Raw genomic sequence first — 15,287 nt, forward strand, 5'->3', positions numbered from 1 at the left:
GCCGTCTGCCTCTCCCCCTGACTCACACACTCTCTCTCAAATAAATTAAATCTTTTAAAAAAATAAACAAGTAAATAAATAGGGAAGGGAAGGGGCACCTGGGGGGCTCAGTCAGTTGAGTGTCTGTCTTTGGCTCAGGTCATGATCTTGGGGTCCTGGGATCAAGCCCCACGTCAGGCTCCCTGCTCTGTGGGGAGCCTGCTTCTCCCTCTCCCTCTGCTAGTCCTCTTGCTTGTGCTCTGTCTCTCTGTCAAATAAATAAATAAGACCTTTAAAAAGAAAATAAAAAGGGAAGGGAGGGGAAAAGGAAAAGAAAAAAGGAAGGAAAGATGGAAGGAAGGGAGAAGGGAGAGAGGAAGAAGACGGAGGGACCCAGTCTTCTCAAGTGATAAATTTGCCTCACTTACTTCTCAAAAAGCCCTGAGTTAGGTACTTATAAACTCTATTTTGGAAGAGACAAGTGAGGAGAGAGCCAGGACATAAGCTCAGGTCCTCTGAATCTGAGTTCTATATTCTTAACGTCATTGTGCTTCTCTGCAGAATCCGGTGACTAATTCAACTGAAAGTTTAGGACAGACAGTCTTGCCACTGTGCTTGACACTATATTTCTATAACTGTTCTATGTGTATGTTTATATACATTTTTTGATACATAAAATATTATTAAATCAGTAGGTCTATTAAAAAAAAAAAAAACGAAAGCAACAGTCATCCAAAGGTAATACTTACATTATCAGGACCAATTAAACAGCCCACACTTTTTAAGGGACAGAATGTATCAAATTGACCATAAAAATGTCCACTGCAGGGATTCCATATTAAATAGTGACTTTGCTCCCGAGTTAGCACATAGGCAGTTGGACCCTGAAGGAAAATAGTCATTAAAACAGTTTCCAATTATGCAATTGAGGTCAAGATCAGTTTGCACACACAATTCATTATTTTAGCCAGACCCCTCATTTCTAAAATTTATGGCTAATGATGAAAATTAGCTTGAAGTTCTAGGTTGCACTGGATTTAAAAACTAAAATCAAATGTTCCTTTTTGCAAAATGTTTGCATTTATTAGTTCAGTATAGTAGACCAAATAGGGATAGTTGGTTAAGTACATAGAAGGCTGGGACGCCTGGGTGGTTTGGCAGTTAAGCATCTGCCTTTGGCCCAGGGCATGATCCTGGAGTCCTGGGGTTCAGTCCCACATCAGGCTCCCTGCATGGAGCCTGCTTCTCTCTCTGCCTATGTCTCTTCCACTCTGTGTGTGTGTGTCTCTCATGAATAAATAAATAAAATATTTTTTTAAAGTATATAGAAGGCTGATTATCTCTGAATACTATTTGTTTCTAATACCGTAATTAGTAGTTTAGATATAATAATGTAAATGTGTAGAAGATGTTTTGAAAAGATACACACCAAACTGTTAGTGAATACACCTGGGGCGGGGTGGTGTGTAGATTTGAGAGTTGGAGCCTGAAGAGGGACCTTAACTTTTTATTCTGAATACTTCTATATTATTGGAATATTATTATTACTTTTTTATAGTGAGCATTTATCCATTTATTGCTCATGTATGGATTTCCTTTGATGCTCACAATAGCCTTCCGGGGAAGGCAGGACAAAATTTATTATCCTCATTTCCTTATAAAGCCCAGAGTTGTGAATTGACTTGCTTTGAGCCCCACAGCTCATGAGGAATGGGCAGACCTTTGAACTCAGGCCTTGTGACTTCCTAGCCTAGTATTCTTTTCCTTGTACTCGGCTCCCTGGAAGATAACAGTGGAGAATGAATTAGTTTTTGGACGTGATACTACCTGCCCAGTGGCAACTTGTACTACCTAATTCCGCAGGATTCCTGGAAACTTGTGTCTCTTTTTGATACAGTCTTTGACTACGCTGCTTCAACTCATGAATTTTGTAAACTCACGCTCCAAGTGATCCTAATTCTCCCCAAATTTAGGGACATTTGCATGGGCTGGGGAAACATTCTAATAGTTGCCATCTCCAGTCTAATAAAAGTAACAATAGTATGAAAATATAGCTGCTAACATTATTTTCTTTGCTTCTGGGGTTATCTGCTGTGTTTCCTTTTGCCTGCTGGTTAGTAGCAGAGGCCGGAGGAAGCAGTTCATGACAGGAGAGATCTCTAACCTTGTCACATTTCTTCAGATCCCTTTCACTCATCCCTTAGCATGAGTAACACTCGATCACCAAGGGAATCAAAATTCTTAGGAACGTGAGCAGGTGGGGCCTTTGAGTGGCAAAGAGTTCAGATTTGCCAAAAAAAGCTCCCCCAACTGAAGCAGTGATCAGAGTCCGAGTACCACTAAAAACCATTTCACGTCTCATCACTGCTTTTCTCTGACCTTGGTGGAATCTCTGGGCCACTTCCCTTGGAACTCAAAGGATCGTTATGCAAATTAGTTCATAATCTGGAACATAACACAAGCATGTTAGACAACTATTCTCTTTTGTTGGAGCCAGCCTGAGTGGTCTTACCTCAGGAATAGCATTGCCCATCATGAGCCAGGCCTTCTTTCCCAGAAAGAGAAAATAATTACATAGTAATACTGCATGCTCTTCTTCATCTCCTGCTAGGAGATCCAGAAATTGCTGACAGAAAGAAAAGAAAAAGTATGTTGTATTGAATGACTGCTTCATTTTGGATTGGCCATACAGGATTTTAAAAAATTCACTGTTAAAATTAGTGCCTTAAAGTAGAAGACCTCTTTTAAAAATCTTTTTTCCAGATTTTGGCACTATGTTTTTTGTTTTTGTTTTTTAAAATTTAAACTCAATTTGCCAACATATAGTATAACACCCGGTGTTCATCACATCACGTGCTCTCCTTAGCACCCATCACCCAGTTACCCCATCCTCCCACCCACCTCCCATGCTGCAACCCTTTGTTTATTTCCCAGAGTTAGGAGTCTCTCATGGTTTGTCTTCCTCTCTAATTTTCCCACTCAGTTTCCCTCCTTTCCCTTATGGTCCCTTTCACTAATTCATTGAAATGAACAAACAAACATTGGTATTTTCTCTGACACTGATTATAAGGATTTCTAGAATCAACACTTTGGGTGGGGGAGACAAATTTCAAAGTTTCACTTTTCATTTTGAATTTACGATAGCCCACCATGTGTCGAATAATTTTTTAAAGACTATTTTTACAGCACAGTTTTCATTTCATAGCATACTTGGGAGGAAGAGATTTCCCATCTACTGTTGCCCCCACCTAGTATCAATATCTATCCACAAAGTGGTATGATTGTTAGAACTGATAGACCAACACCCAGAGTCCACAGCTTATGGTAGGGCTCCCTCTTGGTGTTGTACCTCCTCTGGGTTGTGAGAAATGTGTAATGACATGCACCCATCATCAGAGTATCACAGAATGATTTCACTGCCCTAAAAATCATTTGTGCTTTGCCTATTTATATCTCCCCCTGCCCTGCTCCCAAATAGTTTTAAGCACATTGCATGCCTTAACTCCCCCTAGAATAATCCTAGAATAAACTTTTGAGGGAAGTACTCATCTTCCCATTTTATAGATGAGGAAGTGCAAACAGGGAGCGGTGAGGGATCCCTAGGGAGTGGTAAAGTTCGTCTGAGTCTGGAGCACATGAATTATTCTGTTCTTTGTGTATTTTCTTTAGATGTCTTGAGGTTGTAGAAATGCTACCTCTAATACTGTCAACATTATGTTAACAAAATATACAGAGGAATGAAAAAATTTAAAGTGTACTTAAATTTCTTTGGTTTAAAGATATCTTTCAAAGGGTGTCATAGGATATTGTTTAATTTTATGCAAACACAGTACCACATGAAATCCAGAAGCAGAATGAATACCTGTGATAATGTGTTCGCTTCATATAAGATCCATTTGCATGTTATGTAACATACATAGATTGTAAATTCTATGAGGGCATAGGCAATGTTTATTTTGTTCATAGCCCAAACTTAGTACAATGTCTGATATATAATAGTGGACCAGGAAGTACATGCAGAATCAGTAATGACATGGTGTGCCTTAAGAAGCCCATAAACTATGGAATATGCAAGTTCCAAATGTAATAGAGAATGTTAAGTTTTTTTTTAATAAATAAATCTGGGATATTGTTAAGGTCATACTGGGAGGGTAAATCAGTATTAAGACTTCTGAAATGTTTTTTTTTATTTTTGGTGCAAATAGTTTTTTCTTAATTTCTAAACTTGGGCAAACTGAACCAGAAAGAAAAAATACTGCAGAATTTAGCTCAGTATGCTAAACAGATGACCAAATGGATTTTATAAGGACTAATGAATGTTGCAATTTAAGATTATACAAGCCTTTGGCCAATGTTCAATGAAGTCAGCTCAAATTAGTAAATCTGTGAGAAAGAACTACTTACATCAGATGTGCTCCACAGGTCACAGATGCCAGCAAATGAAACAGTGTCAGGTAAGAAAGGAATCAATGACACATATCGAGCCACCAGTTCCTGTTTAAGCAGAAAATAATTGAACAGTTCCTGTTTAAAAAAATAATTTCTGACAAAATAGAAATCTGAATACTCTTTTCTTGCAAGAAAATTTCATAATATCACAAACATTTATGTGTACAAAATGAAGTGAATGCTCACCAAGTGTTTACTGAATGTTGTGTTAACATTATGTCATTTCATCCTCTGCACACATCCTATGAAGGAAGTCACTGTTAATATCCATCTTTTACAGATGAAGACACTGGCTCATAGATCTCTTTGAAATGTCCTCTTTTTTCCCCCTGTACTTCCTTACTTTCCCATATAAGAAGACTTTTCACAATAATCTTGTATTTTCTCTAGCCTAGTCCAGAAAGCAGCCATTTCTCCAAGGAGATTTTAGAGAGCAATAGTAATTAGAAATCAAGATCAGGGAATCATTGTAGTTTTAACTCATATTTCTGCAGTCTCTAAGGAGATTGAACATCTTTTCTTATACTTATTGGCCTTTCAAGTTTATACTTCTGTGAATTTTTTTTTTTTTTTAAGGGAGAAAACTTTTTGGCACAGTCATTCCTATCCTTGTTAAATTAACAGAGTGAAGTAGTGATTTTTGAACAGTTAAAGCTGGTTTCTCCCAAATGAGTTTCACTGAATTAGGTTGGTAGGCCAGTCAGGTTACTATCACCTAGTATTGTTGTAAGGAGAGAGACCGTCTGTGAAGCAAGTATACAGCTCTTCCAATGGTTACTCTTTCATTCACATGATCAGTTGAGGTGCACAAAATAATAAAACTTCTATTTAAAAAGGAATCATGTCAAGGACAAAATAGAGAGGGTGAGCAACACTGCAAAGCTCAAGAAATGCAGGGCTGGCCCTGGGAAAATGGCTTTCTCCAAAAGGGCTGCTCTACTATTTTCCTTCTCAGGCTATTCCAAATCTAACAAGCTACTTCCTTAGAAGTACTGCCATTGGTGAGAATTTGTCTTGTTAGGAACTCCACTTTCTATTCCTTTGGAAAACCTACAAACCCCTGAGGTCTCTGTCTCACTCCCTCGTGTGCATGGATAAGGGAGGATGTAGAAGTGACTGTAAGAGGAGTTGGACCAGCAGGCACCACACAGAGCCCTAGGCTTTGGGGGAAGGCCTTGCTTGCTTGCAACGGTGGCTTACGTGGTCTAAGCATACACTTGGATAGCAGTCTACTGCATGGGCTGGGAGGTAGCCAGGCCTTGGATGTGTTTCCTTGGAAGACAGCTCTGATGGTAGACACGATGTTTAGCCCTACTCTTCAGGTATTATCTAAAAACCTTTTGTATTTTATCGGAACTCAAAGACTAAAAGACATTCCTACCCTGTCTCATCACCAGCCCAACTGGCTATTTAGAGAAAAGTTGCCCCGTGGCTGGCAGGATCAGTCCCACTATGAATTTCTGTTTCAGTATTTTGTACATTTTCTTATTGATTTGCAGGTATTTTTAAAATATATTCTAGTTGGTGTTCATTTGTCTATTATATATGTTGTCAACATCATTTTTGTGGTTTTTCATTCTTTGTGGTGTCTTTGATAAAACCCAAGTTCTCACTCTTAATATGGCCAAATGTATCATTCTTTTTCTTTATAGCTTGTGCTTTTTTCTATCTTGTTTAAGAAATACTTTCTATTTCAAGTCATAAAGATGAAAATGCCTTCACATGTAAGTCCTCAATCTGTCTGTACTTGAGTGATATGAAGTAGAAGTCTATTTTTTATTTTTTCCATATGTAAAAATCAGTAAACTTTGTGTAATAGTCAATCTTTTCCTTACTAATTTCCAATGCCAGCTTTGTCATGTGTCAGGTTTGAGTGGGTCATATTTGAGTGGACTTTTAATTTTTTTCCATTTTTCCCTTTGTTATCTGTGTGCCAATACCATCTGCTTTAATTACCATGGTCTCATAAGTAGTCTGGATATATGGCATGGCAAATCTTCCCACTGAGTTCTTCTTATTCCTCAAGATATCTTGGCTATTTTGGCTCTTTGCACCATCGTATAAATATTAGAATCAGCTTGTCAAGGGCCACTATAAACAGTTTAAAAATCTAGTCTGGGGGCAGCCCGAGTGGCTCAGCGGTTTAGCGCTGCCTTTAGCCCAGGGTGTGATCCTGGAGACCTGGGATCGAGTCTCACATCAGGCTACCTGCATGGGACCTGCCTCTCCCTCTGCTTGTGTCTCTGCCTCTCTCTCTGTGTCTCTCACGAATAAATAAATAAAATCTTAAAAAAAAAAAATCTAGTCTGACAGGCTTTGTCTTTTAACTGTAAAGTTTAATCTGTTTGCTTTGTGATTACTGGTAAGCATTTAGACCATTTCTACTACCTTATTCTGTGCTTATTTTTCACATTTTTTTCTACATTTCTTTTGGTTCTCCCCACTCTCTTCATCCTCTTTCTTTTCTTTTCTTTTCTTTTCTTTTCTTTTTTTTAAGATTTCATTTATTTATTCACAAGAGACACAGAGAAAGGCAGAGACATAGGCAGAGGGAGATGCAGGCCCATTGCAGGGAGCCTGATGCAGGACTCCATCTCAGGACCCCGGGATTATAACCTGAGCCAAAGGCAGATGCTCAACCATTGAGCCACCCAGGCGTCCCCCATTTTATTATTTTATCTCCTGCCACTTTGAAAGTTACATGCACTTAAATTTTTTTTTTTAAGTGATTAATCTAGAAACTTCAACATGGGGGCATCTTGGTGGCTTAGTCAGTTGAGTCCCCAACTCTTGATTTTGGCTCAGCTCATGATCTCAGGGTCACGTGATTGAGCCATGTTGAGCTCCACACTTAGCACAGAACCTGCTTGTCCCTCTCCTCTCCCGTCTGCCCTTCACCTGCTTGTGCATGGTCTCTCTCTAAAATAAGTAAATAAAATCTTAAAAAAAAAAAAGACATTTCAACATGAATATTTAGCTTAAACTCTAAAAGTTAATAAATATCTTTGCTCTCCTCTTGGAAAAATACAAGGGTATTAATATTATCAATCCTATCCTGACATATATGCATTTTACCCCAGGATTTTTGTTTTATCACTGTTTTTCATCCTCATTACTATTATTATTGATTTGAAGATAATGCCTGTTTAGATTTACTCACAAATTTCCCATACCATTATGTGTAGTGTCTAGGATTTTTTTCAGAGTTTTCCTTCTCTTTGAAGTATATTTTTTAGAAATTTCTTAAGTGAGAATCTTCTGGTTGTAAATTCTCTCAATGTTCGTGTGAAAGATGGTTTCACTGGATATAAATAAATAGTTTGATGGCCATTTTCTTTCAGCCTTTTGAAAGCCTTCTCTGACTTTCATTTGTGCAGCTGAAAAGTCTATTGGATGCATCATTGATCTTTTGTAGAAAATCTGTTTTCTCCCCAGCTGCTTTTTTATTTTTTTAATTTTTTTTTATTTTTTTATTTTTTTTTCTCCCCAGCTGCTTTTAAGATCATCTTTGTCTTTGTAGTTCCCTATGGTATGCCTAGATTTTAATTTCATTTTATTTATCTTGTGTTGGATATATTGAGCTTCCTGCATCAGAGAGGATTGTTGTCTACATCAAATTTTATAAATTCTCAGTTTATCTCTTTGAACATTGCCTTTCTCCTTTCATACAGGTTTAGTCCTCCTCCCTCTATCCTCCATGTCTCTTAACCTTTCCTTTTAATCTTCTATTTTTTTGCTATCATTGTGCTATATTCCAAGTAAATTATTTGCATGCATATTCCAGTTAACTAGTTCTCTCTGTACTTATCTGTATGTAACTTAACTCTGTATTTTACTGTATTTAATGTTTTGCTTGAGCCAGTAGCTCATTTTCTAATTTTAATGATTCTATATTTCTATAAATACCATGCAATATTTTTAACAATCTGCCTGTCAGTTCTGATAGTCTACTGTTCTTCTGTCATATTTTCAATTCCCTGGATTTCTTAAACTTAGTAAACATATCTATTTTATATTCTTAGTCTGATAATTCTAGTATCTGCAGTCTTTGTGGCCGGATTCTGCGGTGTGTTATGTGTACTAACTCTCACCATCTTCATGGTGACATATTTCTTCATTGATGATCTTTTATATGGTTGTGTTGCTTGGAACTTTGGAACATTTTCTGTTTGTTTTTAAAAATTGTATTTATTTATTCATGAGAGACATGCAGAGAGAAAGGCAGAGACATAGGCAGAGGGAGAAGCAGACTCCATGCAGGGAGCCCGATGCGGGACTCGATCCCGGGTTTCCAGGATCACGCCTTGAGCCAAAGGCAGACACTCAACTGCTGAGCCACCCAAGTATCCCTTTTCTGTTTGTTTTTAAGGCTGAGGAAATTTAATTTAAATTTCAATTATATTTTCATTTGAAGTTTTTTTGGGGGGGTCCTAGAGGCAGTGTAAATTCCAGTCCCAAATGTGAATAAATACAACTTAGTGATTGGGAATTCTGTGGAGAGACTTTTCACATTTCTCTTCCATCCAGAGTCAAGACTAAGACAGGCAAAATTCCTTGCAGGGTAGTTCCTGATTTAGCCACTGTTGACATTACCTGTCAATGGTCCTAACTGTACCTGAGTCTCTAATTCAACCCTTCTGCCTACGCTGGCACCACGTATTAACTCCTTGCCCTATAGCCTTGTGGCTGTCTTGAAGCCCAATTTGAGGCATTAGGAATTATCAGATGACCTCAGAGCAAATGCTATTTCAGGCTCTCACCCTTATGAAATCTGCTTCGTGGTTTCCTATTTCCTGTCTCTCAAGTTTCCCCCTTCACCTTATTTCTATGTCAGCCATGATTTTAAAGATTTTTTAAAGATTTTATTCATTACTCCTAAGCGTTCTCTCCTGGGAGAAGTTTTCTGCATTATTTACTATGCTAAGAAGAATAGAGGGAAGTCCCTATTATGGTTTTTAATAAAAATTGATTAATAAAGCAAGTGAAATGTGGAACACAGGTTTTTCTTTTGATATATCTTTATCTGCAAATAGATATATCTTCACTGTGTTCCTAAATTATTATGTTAATGACTTATTAGTAGCAACTACTCCCTATACTACCCACTCACTAAAATAGTTATGGGTTACAGTATTCACTTAAAAATAGCCTGCTTAACATATGACTTCTGTTCGTGTGTGGTACCCCATCAGGGTAGGGTGCTTTGCAGCCAGAGAATGTGCATATATATTTAATGGCCCAGTATGGTTATATTCTGTGGTGATGAAGTTACATGTTGTGCATCCTCAAATCTTGGAAATAATTTGCTTAATTTGAATTCAATGATGCCTATAATATTAAGTATAATATTGAATTGTTATCTTGCTATAGTAGAATGTGCATGATTTCTAAAGTGAGAGGCCTAGGATCAAATCCCAAAAACTGATGGAAGACACATAATGAAGACATGTTTATGTAAGACACTGCAAAAGTGTAAAGCATCTTCCAAATGTTAATTTCCAGAACCCAATATAGTGCCAGGGACACAGGAAGCTCTGCATAATTATTCACTGAAACAATGAACTAAGGATTACTACCCTCTCTGGTACCTTCAGACTTTTCTACAGAAAGTGAGCCTCAGGGTAATAAAAAAGTGTTAGTCATTTCTTTCACCACTAATGATCTCAATATAGGGACTACTTAAGTACTATGAAATAGAGTAATTAAGAGGGCAATATATTAAAATTTTAACACATTTTTAGCAGCAGCCCTGATTGGCTATGAAATACTTACTGCCGTTGCCTGAGGATTGTTGGGACAGGCATCCAGGAGCTCCTGTGGAGGGTTTAAAGGCTTCAGGTAACGAGTGACAAAGACAGTTTTTCCACTTATGTCAGTCACTGTTGTGAGGCACTGGCGATGTGGAAACTTTAAGGCACATTCAGTTTGAAACTTCTCTGTTGCTTGAAGCAATTTCTCATCTTCCTGAGAATCAAACTTTAAAAACAAAGATTATGGAGTCACATATGATTACTGGAGACACAGCAGAACTTGTTGAAAACCCACAGTCAACCTGAACTACATATGTGCTTTTAGGAACTATGATTAAGTGACTCCTTACAATATTGTCATGCTTTTATTTAATTATATTTATAATCTAAAAATTAGGTGGATTCATTAAATGCTTAAAATATATTGAACAGAATTGAAAGAAAGTAGTCAATAGGCAAGCAGCCCTATGGAAACTTTAAACACCTCTAAAAATAAACTATGATGTACTAATTTTGATTGATGTGACCAAGCAATAGTTTTATGTGTATTTTGACATTGGTTTTAGAGCGGAGAGGGCTTCAGAAATCTAACATATCAAATGCAAAGCTTGAGCAACTCGTGTTAAATGCATAACAAATTGACAGATATATGTTGGTATGTTAAGTTTTGAATGCATAATCAATGTAATACATAATAGTAATGGGTCACAGGGAAAATGGAAACAACTAAAAAGAACAAATGTATTATGTTTATTTTAAGCCTTTCTTTGATCCAAGATGAGCTACCAGTTCCCAGACTTCTGGTAGTAACTCAAAGCAGATGAAACAGAACAATTTTCATTTGCCTTTAGACACATGTTGTGACTTTTTCCCTTAAAATTATTGCTAAAAAAAAAGTTTGAATAGAGCAGATATTTAAATGTTTTTACAAGATTTTTGTTGCTTAGTGTAAAAGTATACATATAGTTGCTTACATTTCAAAGGGTTTCAAGACAAACTCAAATACAATTTTTTTATTTTTTATTTATTTATTTTTAAAATTTGGACTTTTTTTTTAAAGGTTTTATTTATTCATGAGGGAGAGAGAGAGAGAGATAGAGAGAGAGAGAGAACGAGTTGGGGGAGAGACAGAAGCAGAAGGAGAAGCAAGGTCTCTGCTGAGCAGGGAGCCTAATGTGGAGCTCTATCCTAGGACCCTGGGTTCATGACCTGAGTTGAAGGCAGATGCTTAACCCACAGAACCACCCAGGCACCCCTGATCTTGTTTTTTATCTGCAGTACTAGTACCACCTGGCACATAGTACATGTCGTAATTGTTTCACAAATACTGTTCAGTGAATGAGCAAGTGCATAGAAAATATCCCCTTACTTTTTGATGACTTCAAATTGAATCTAGGCTATCCCTGTTGTTCTTGATTACTGTTACATTGGGGCTGGACTGTGGCTTTTGTTTCTAATTTGATTGCTACATCCTGAAGGATTGGGGTGGCGGTTGTGGGGATTAAGTAGGAAGCACCTCCAGAAGCCTCCCATATATTCTCATGGGATGTCCCTGACATCTGAATTTGAATATCATCATCATCATAACCACCTACTGCTCACCATAGTGCCAACACATGGTAGCTGCCCAGCAGACATTATGATGGAGATATAAATAAATGAAAAAGGTGAGCTCCTAAGACTTACTTGGTATGGGTGTGTCACCGACTCCTGGGATAGAACTGTCACCCCAGAAATAATATAACTTTATTATAAAGATGGGTAATTAGGAAACAAGGGTGGTATGAAACAAAGCACCTAGTGAATTCATCCATTTCCCTTAAACTCATTCATTTACTTACACATCCAATTGTTTGCTGAGAGTCTAAAAGGTTCCAGGCACTGTGAATAAATGAGTATGAAACAGTACCCTCAAGTAACTTCTAGTCTAGAGGAAAGCATTAATAATAATTTCAAGTCAGGCACTTGAAATACTTGACCAGAGATTCTATGGAGATAAACATGGTGTGCTAAGGAAGCACTTAAGAGGCAGAAATAGGCATTGTCCAGAGACAGCAGCAAAAACCTTGAATCAGTCCTGACCATTGGACTTACAGATTGAAGAAACGGTGTCTAAAACTTTTCCTACCACTTGGGCCTGAATGTGCTGTTGTGTTTTTTGAGTACATATCTAGTGCTTCATGAGAGCAGGGCCTATGCTTGAATCATCTTGTGGTCCTCTCTGCACTGAGCATACACAGGTAAGCATTTAAGTAAGTATTATTAATGGCCATTAATACTTGCTTAGGTCATCAGGATGCCATTTAATAGAGCGATGCAGTGATTTAAAGAGGAGTATGCCGTATTGGTAATCCAAGAAGTGCCAAAGGAAAGCTAAATACTAAAAGAAGTTGGGTAAAAAAAAAAAACAAAAAAACAAAAAAGAAGGGATCCCTGGGTGGCACAGCGGTTTAGCGCCTGCCTTTGACCCAGGGCATGATCCTGGAGACCCGGGATCGAATCCCACGTCGGGCTCCCGGTGCATGGAGCCTGCTTCTCCCTCTGCCTATGTCTCTGCCTCTCTCTCTCTCTCTGTGTGACTATTATAAATAAAAATAAATAAATAAATAAATAAATAAATAAATAAATAAATAAATAAATAAATAAAGGAAGTTGGGTTATTACAAAACAAATTAAGGGCTAACTGACAAATTCTCAGTTTGATTCAACATGAAGTTTGGAAGATTTCTTAACTGGGTCAATTTTTTAGCTCTAGGTTAGTGTCAGAGAAAATTGAATGGGTTTAAAACCTCCCTTTGGATAGCTACACTATGACAGCTCCACCCATCAGAAATCATTGTCACAGCTGCACTGTCTCTGTAAGAAGTAGCTCATGGATTTTATAGGCTTGGACACAGTAGAGATAGTGCCCAGGATGCAGGTTACATGCACACCTATAACTTCCTACATTCAAAGCTAAAAATGGGCCAAAAGACAAAGCTGGACATTCTTTAAGGAACTTTAGATGTCTGTGATTCATTGTCAAGAGATCACACATATACTAGGACCTAGCAGCTTCCATAAAGTGGCAAGGGACAAAAAGCAGCTAAGTGAAAGCCTAATAACTACTAACCAACGAATGTAAAACAGAATATTTGGTATACCTTTTTAAGCATGTCATTCATCTATCAGAGGCAAGAAGGAAAAAAAGAAATGAGAGGAAGACTTTATTAACAGAAATAATCTATTTTTAAAAATTTACTTTTATCAAGACAATGTAGTTACAGTAGGAGTTTCAGGAGTTGCTACCGATTCTTACGAAAATTCCATGAGTAAATCCATTTAAAAAGTCACAGGGAATGGGTCCCCATGGGATGATCGTGGAGGGAAGACTCTGATCTGCTAATCCTGGAAGTTGCTGATTAAGTGGAAAAACAGTTCCAGGTTGTAGCCTCTATTATCTTAGGGTGAGAGATTGTCTCTCCTGAATCATCTGCAGGGGAACCACCGAGTAGTGTTTTCTGCCACTGTGTTTAGGACATCTGAGTGCCTCAGTCCACATGCCTTCCTCATCAAATAGCAGCAAAGAACCTGTGTCCTCCAAAGGGTTTTTTAAGCCCTTGTTTCAGAGGCCTAAGAGAAATGCTCCATGCAGCCACAGCGGGGCAGTGAAATGCCACCAAAGGACAGCCTAGTTTACCTGGCTGTAGGCAGGGAAGGTTGCAGGACCTGGGGGCCCTTTCAGAGCCCAACGGGGGTCAATGCTAGGAATTGCGCCAGGTGCTAAGGCGGCTCTGGTTTTCAGGCTTTCAGCCGAGGTCACAGACTGCTTTCACATGTTTTGTAAGCTCACCTCCAGATGGAGTGCTTTTTCTTCATTAGGAATACATAGAAATAGCAAAATCATCTTTTGTCTGAGAGCAGTTTTCTATGTCAACATGCTTGTTGGCTTTCTCTTGAATTTATACATAAAGAAAAAACATTCAGAATACATACTTCACTTCCTAGAAATATTCTGAAATGCGTATATTTTGCCATGTTTTCTAGAGAACGTTTTTGTCACACTGTCAGTGACAAAGGCTAACATAGAAGATTAATTTGAATTTTAGTAGATTTATTTTTCCAATAATCCTTGCAAAGGGCAATAGTATTTTTCCCTGTGAACCAAATTGTAATACTGTAAAAGAAAGAGGAATGTACTCATTTTTCCCCATCTCCATCTGAGTCGTAATAATAGAGTCAGCATGAGAATGCAGTTGATGTTTTTAGTAGGTGACAAGCTGGGTTTAAACATGAACGTGAGCTCTGTGGGATTTTTATCTGCTTTTCTAGGCTGCTGTATCTCCATGCTTGAAAAATGCCTGTCACATAGAAGATGCTCAGTAAATATTTTTGACTATGTAAAGTTTCGAGTCAGACCTTTAATCGTTAGCTCTGCATTTACTGCCTGAATGAACTGGAGAGTTGAGCCTCGTTTTCCTCCTGTCTCAATCGGAGACCAACTGTACAGTACAGCTGTGAGTATTAAGAGAGCACGCGTGTCAAATGTCTGACACGGTGCTGAGGACTGAGTAAGAACTCAGTACATGGTGGTGGTGGTAGTGCCGATTGTATTAGTTTTTAGAATAAAGAGGTCATGATCAATACTTTCTCCCCAGACCAATGAAGGCAGCGCACATCAATGCTGCATAAGCATGTTACATTGAGAAAGTGTCTCCTGGCTATAAGGGTTGGGACACAGTTGCCAACAAAAGGAAATTCTGGAAACTCTTAGTTGTAGATCGGTTCAGAATTAGAGGTACTTTTGCATATATTTATTTGTTTCTGTCCGAAGGCACTGAAATGAGGTAACCCCTGGAGATCTAGCCTTATGATCCTATACATTGATTCAACCCACAGCACAACCAAGGATGTGAGGTTAGATATGGAGATGTATTTTGGCATGCTTGCCAATAAACATCAATATAAAAGAGGAGTCCGCTATTTTTTCTTCCATTAAGAAAATTCTTCTAAACCTGGACCATGTTTATGTTTGTCTTGCTTGAAAGTTTAAGTTGTTGATCAACCGAATTATTGGCTCAATGATACAAATCTGCAATCTCATATTCTGTTCAGACCGTAGAGTAGTGA

General features: G+C 38.0%; 1 protein-coding gene across 8 annotated transcripts in view; it reads right to left on the minus strand.

Annotated features, from left to right (window-relative positions):
• The window catches only part of CC2D2A (coiled-coil and C2 domain containing 2A), a 136,428-nt gene that overhangs the window by 16,020 nt on the left and 105,121 nt on the right, over positions 1–15,287 (minus strand). For all 8 annotated transcript variants that reach the window (XM_025437049.3, XM_025437046.3, XM_025437044.3 and 5 more), the window contains 4 exons: positions 10,201–10,404; positions 4,384–4,473; positions 2,492–2,605; positions 729–863 (listed from right to left, as the gene is read on the minus strand). In XM_025437049.3, coding sequence (XP_025292834.1) covers positions 729–863; positions 2,492–2,605; positions 4,384–4,473; positions 10,201–10,404 — 543 coding nt within the window. The remainder of the gene's footprint in view (positions 1–728; positions 864–2,491; positions 2,606–4,383; positions 4,474–10,200; positions 10,405–15,287) is intronic.

The sequence above is a fragment of the Canis lupus genome, chromosome 3 (genome assembly GCF_003254725.2).
Source record: "Canis lupus dingo isolate Sandy chromosome 3, ASM325472v2, whole genome shotgun sequence".
Lineage (NCBI taxonomy): Eukaryota > Metazoa > Chordata > Mammalia > Carnivora > Canidae > Canis > Canis lupus.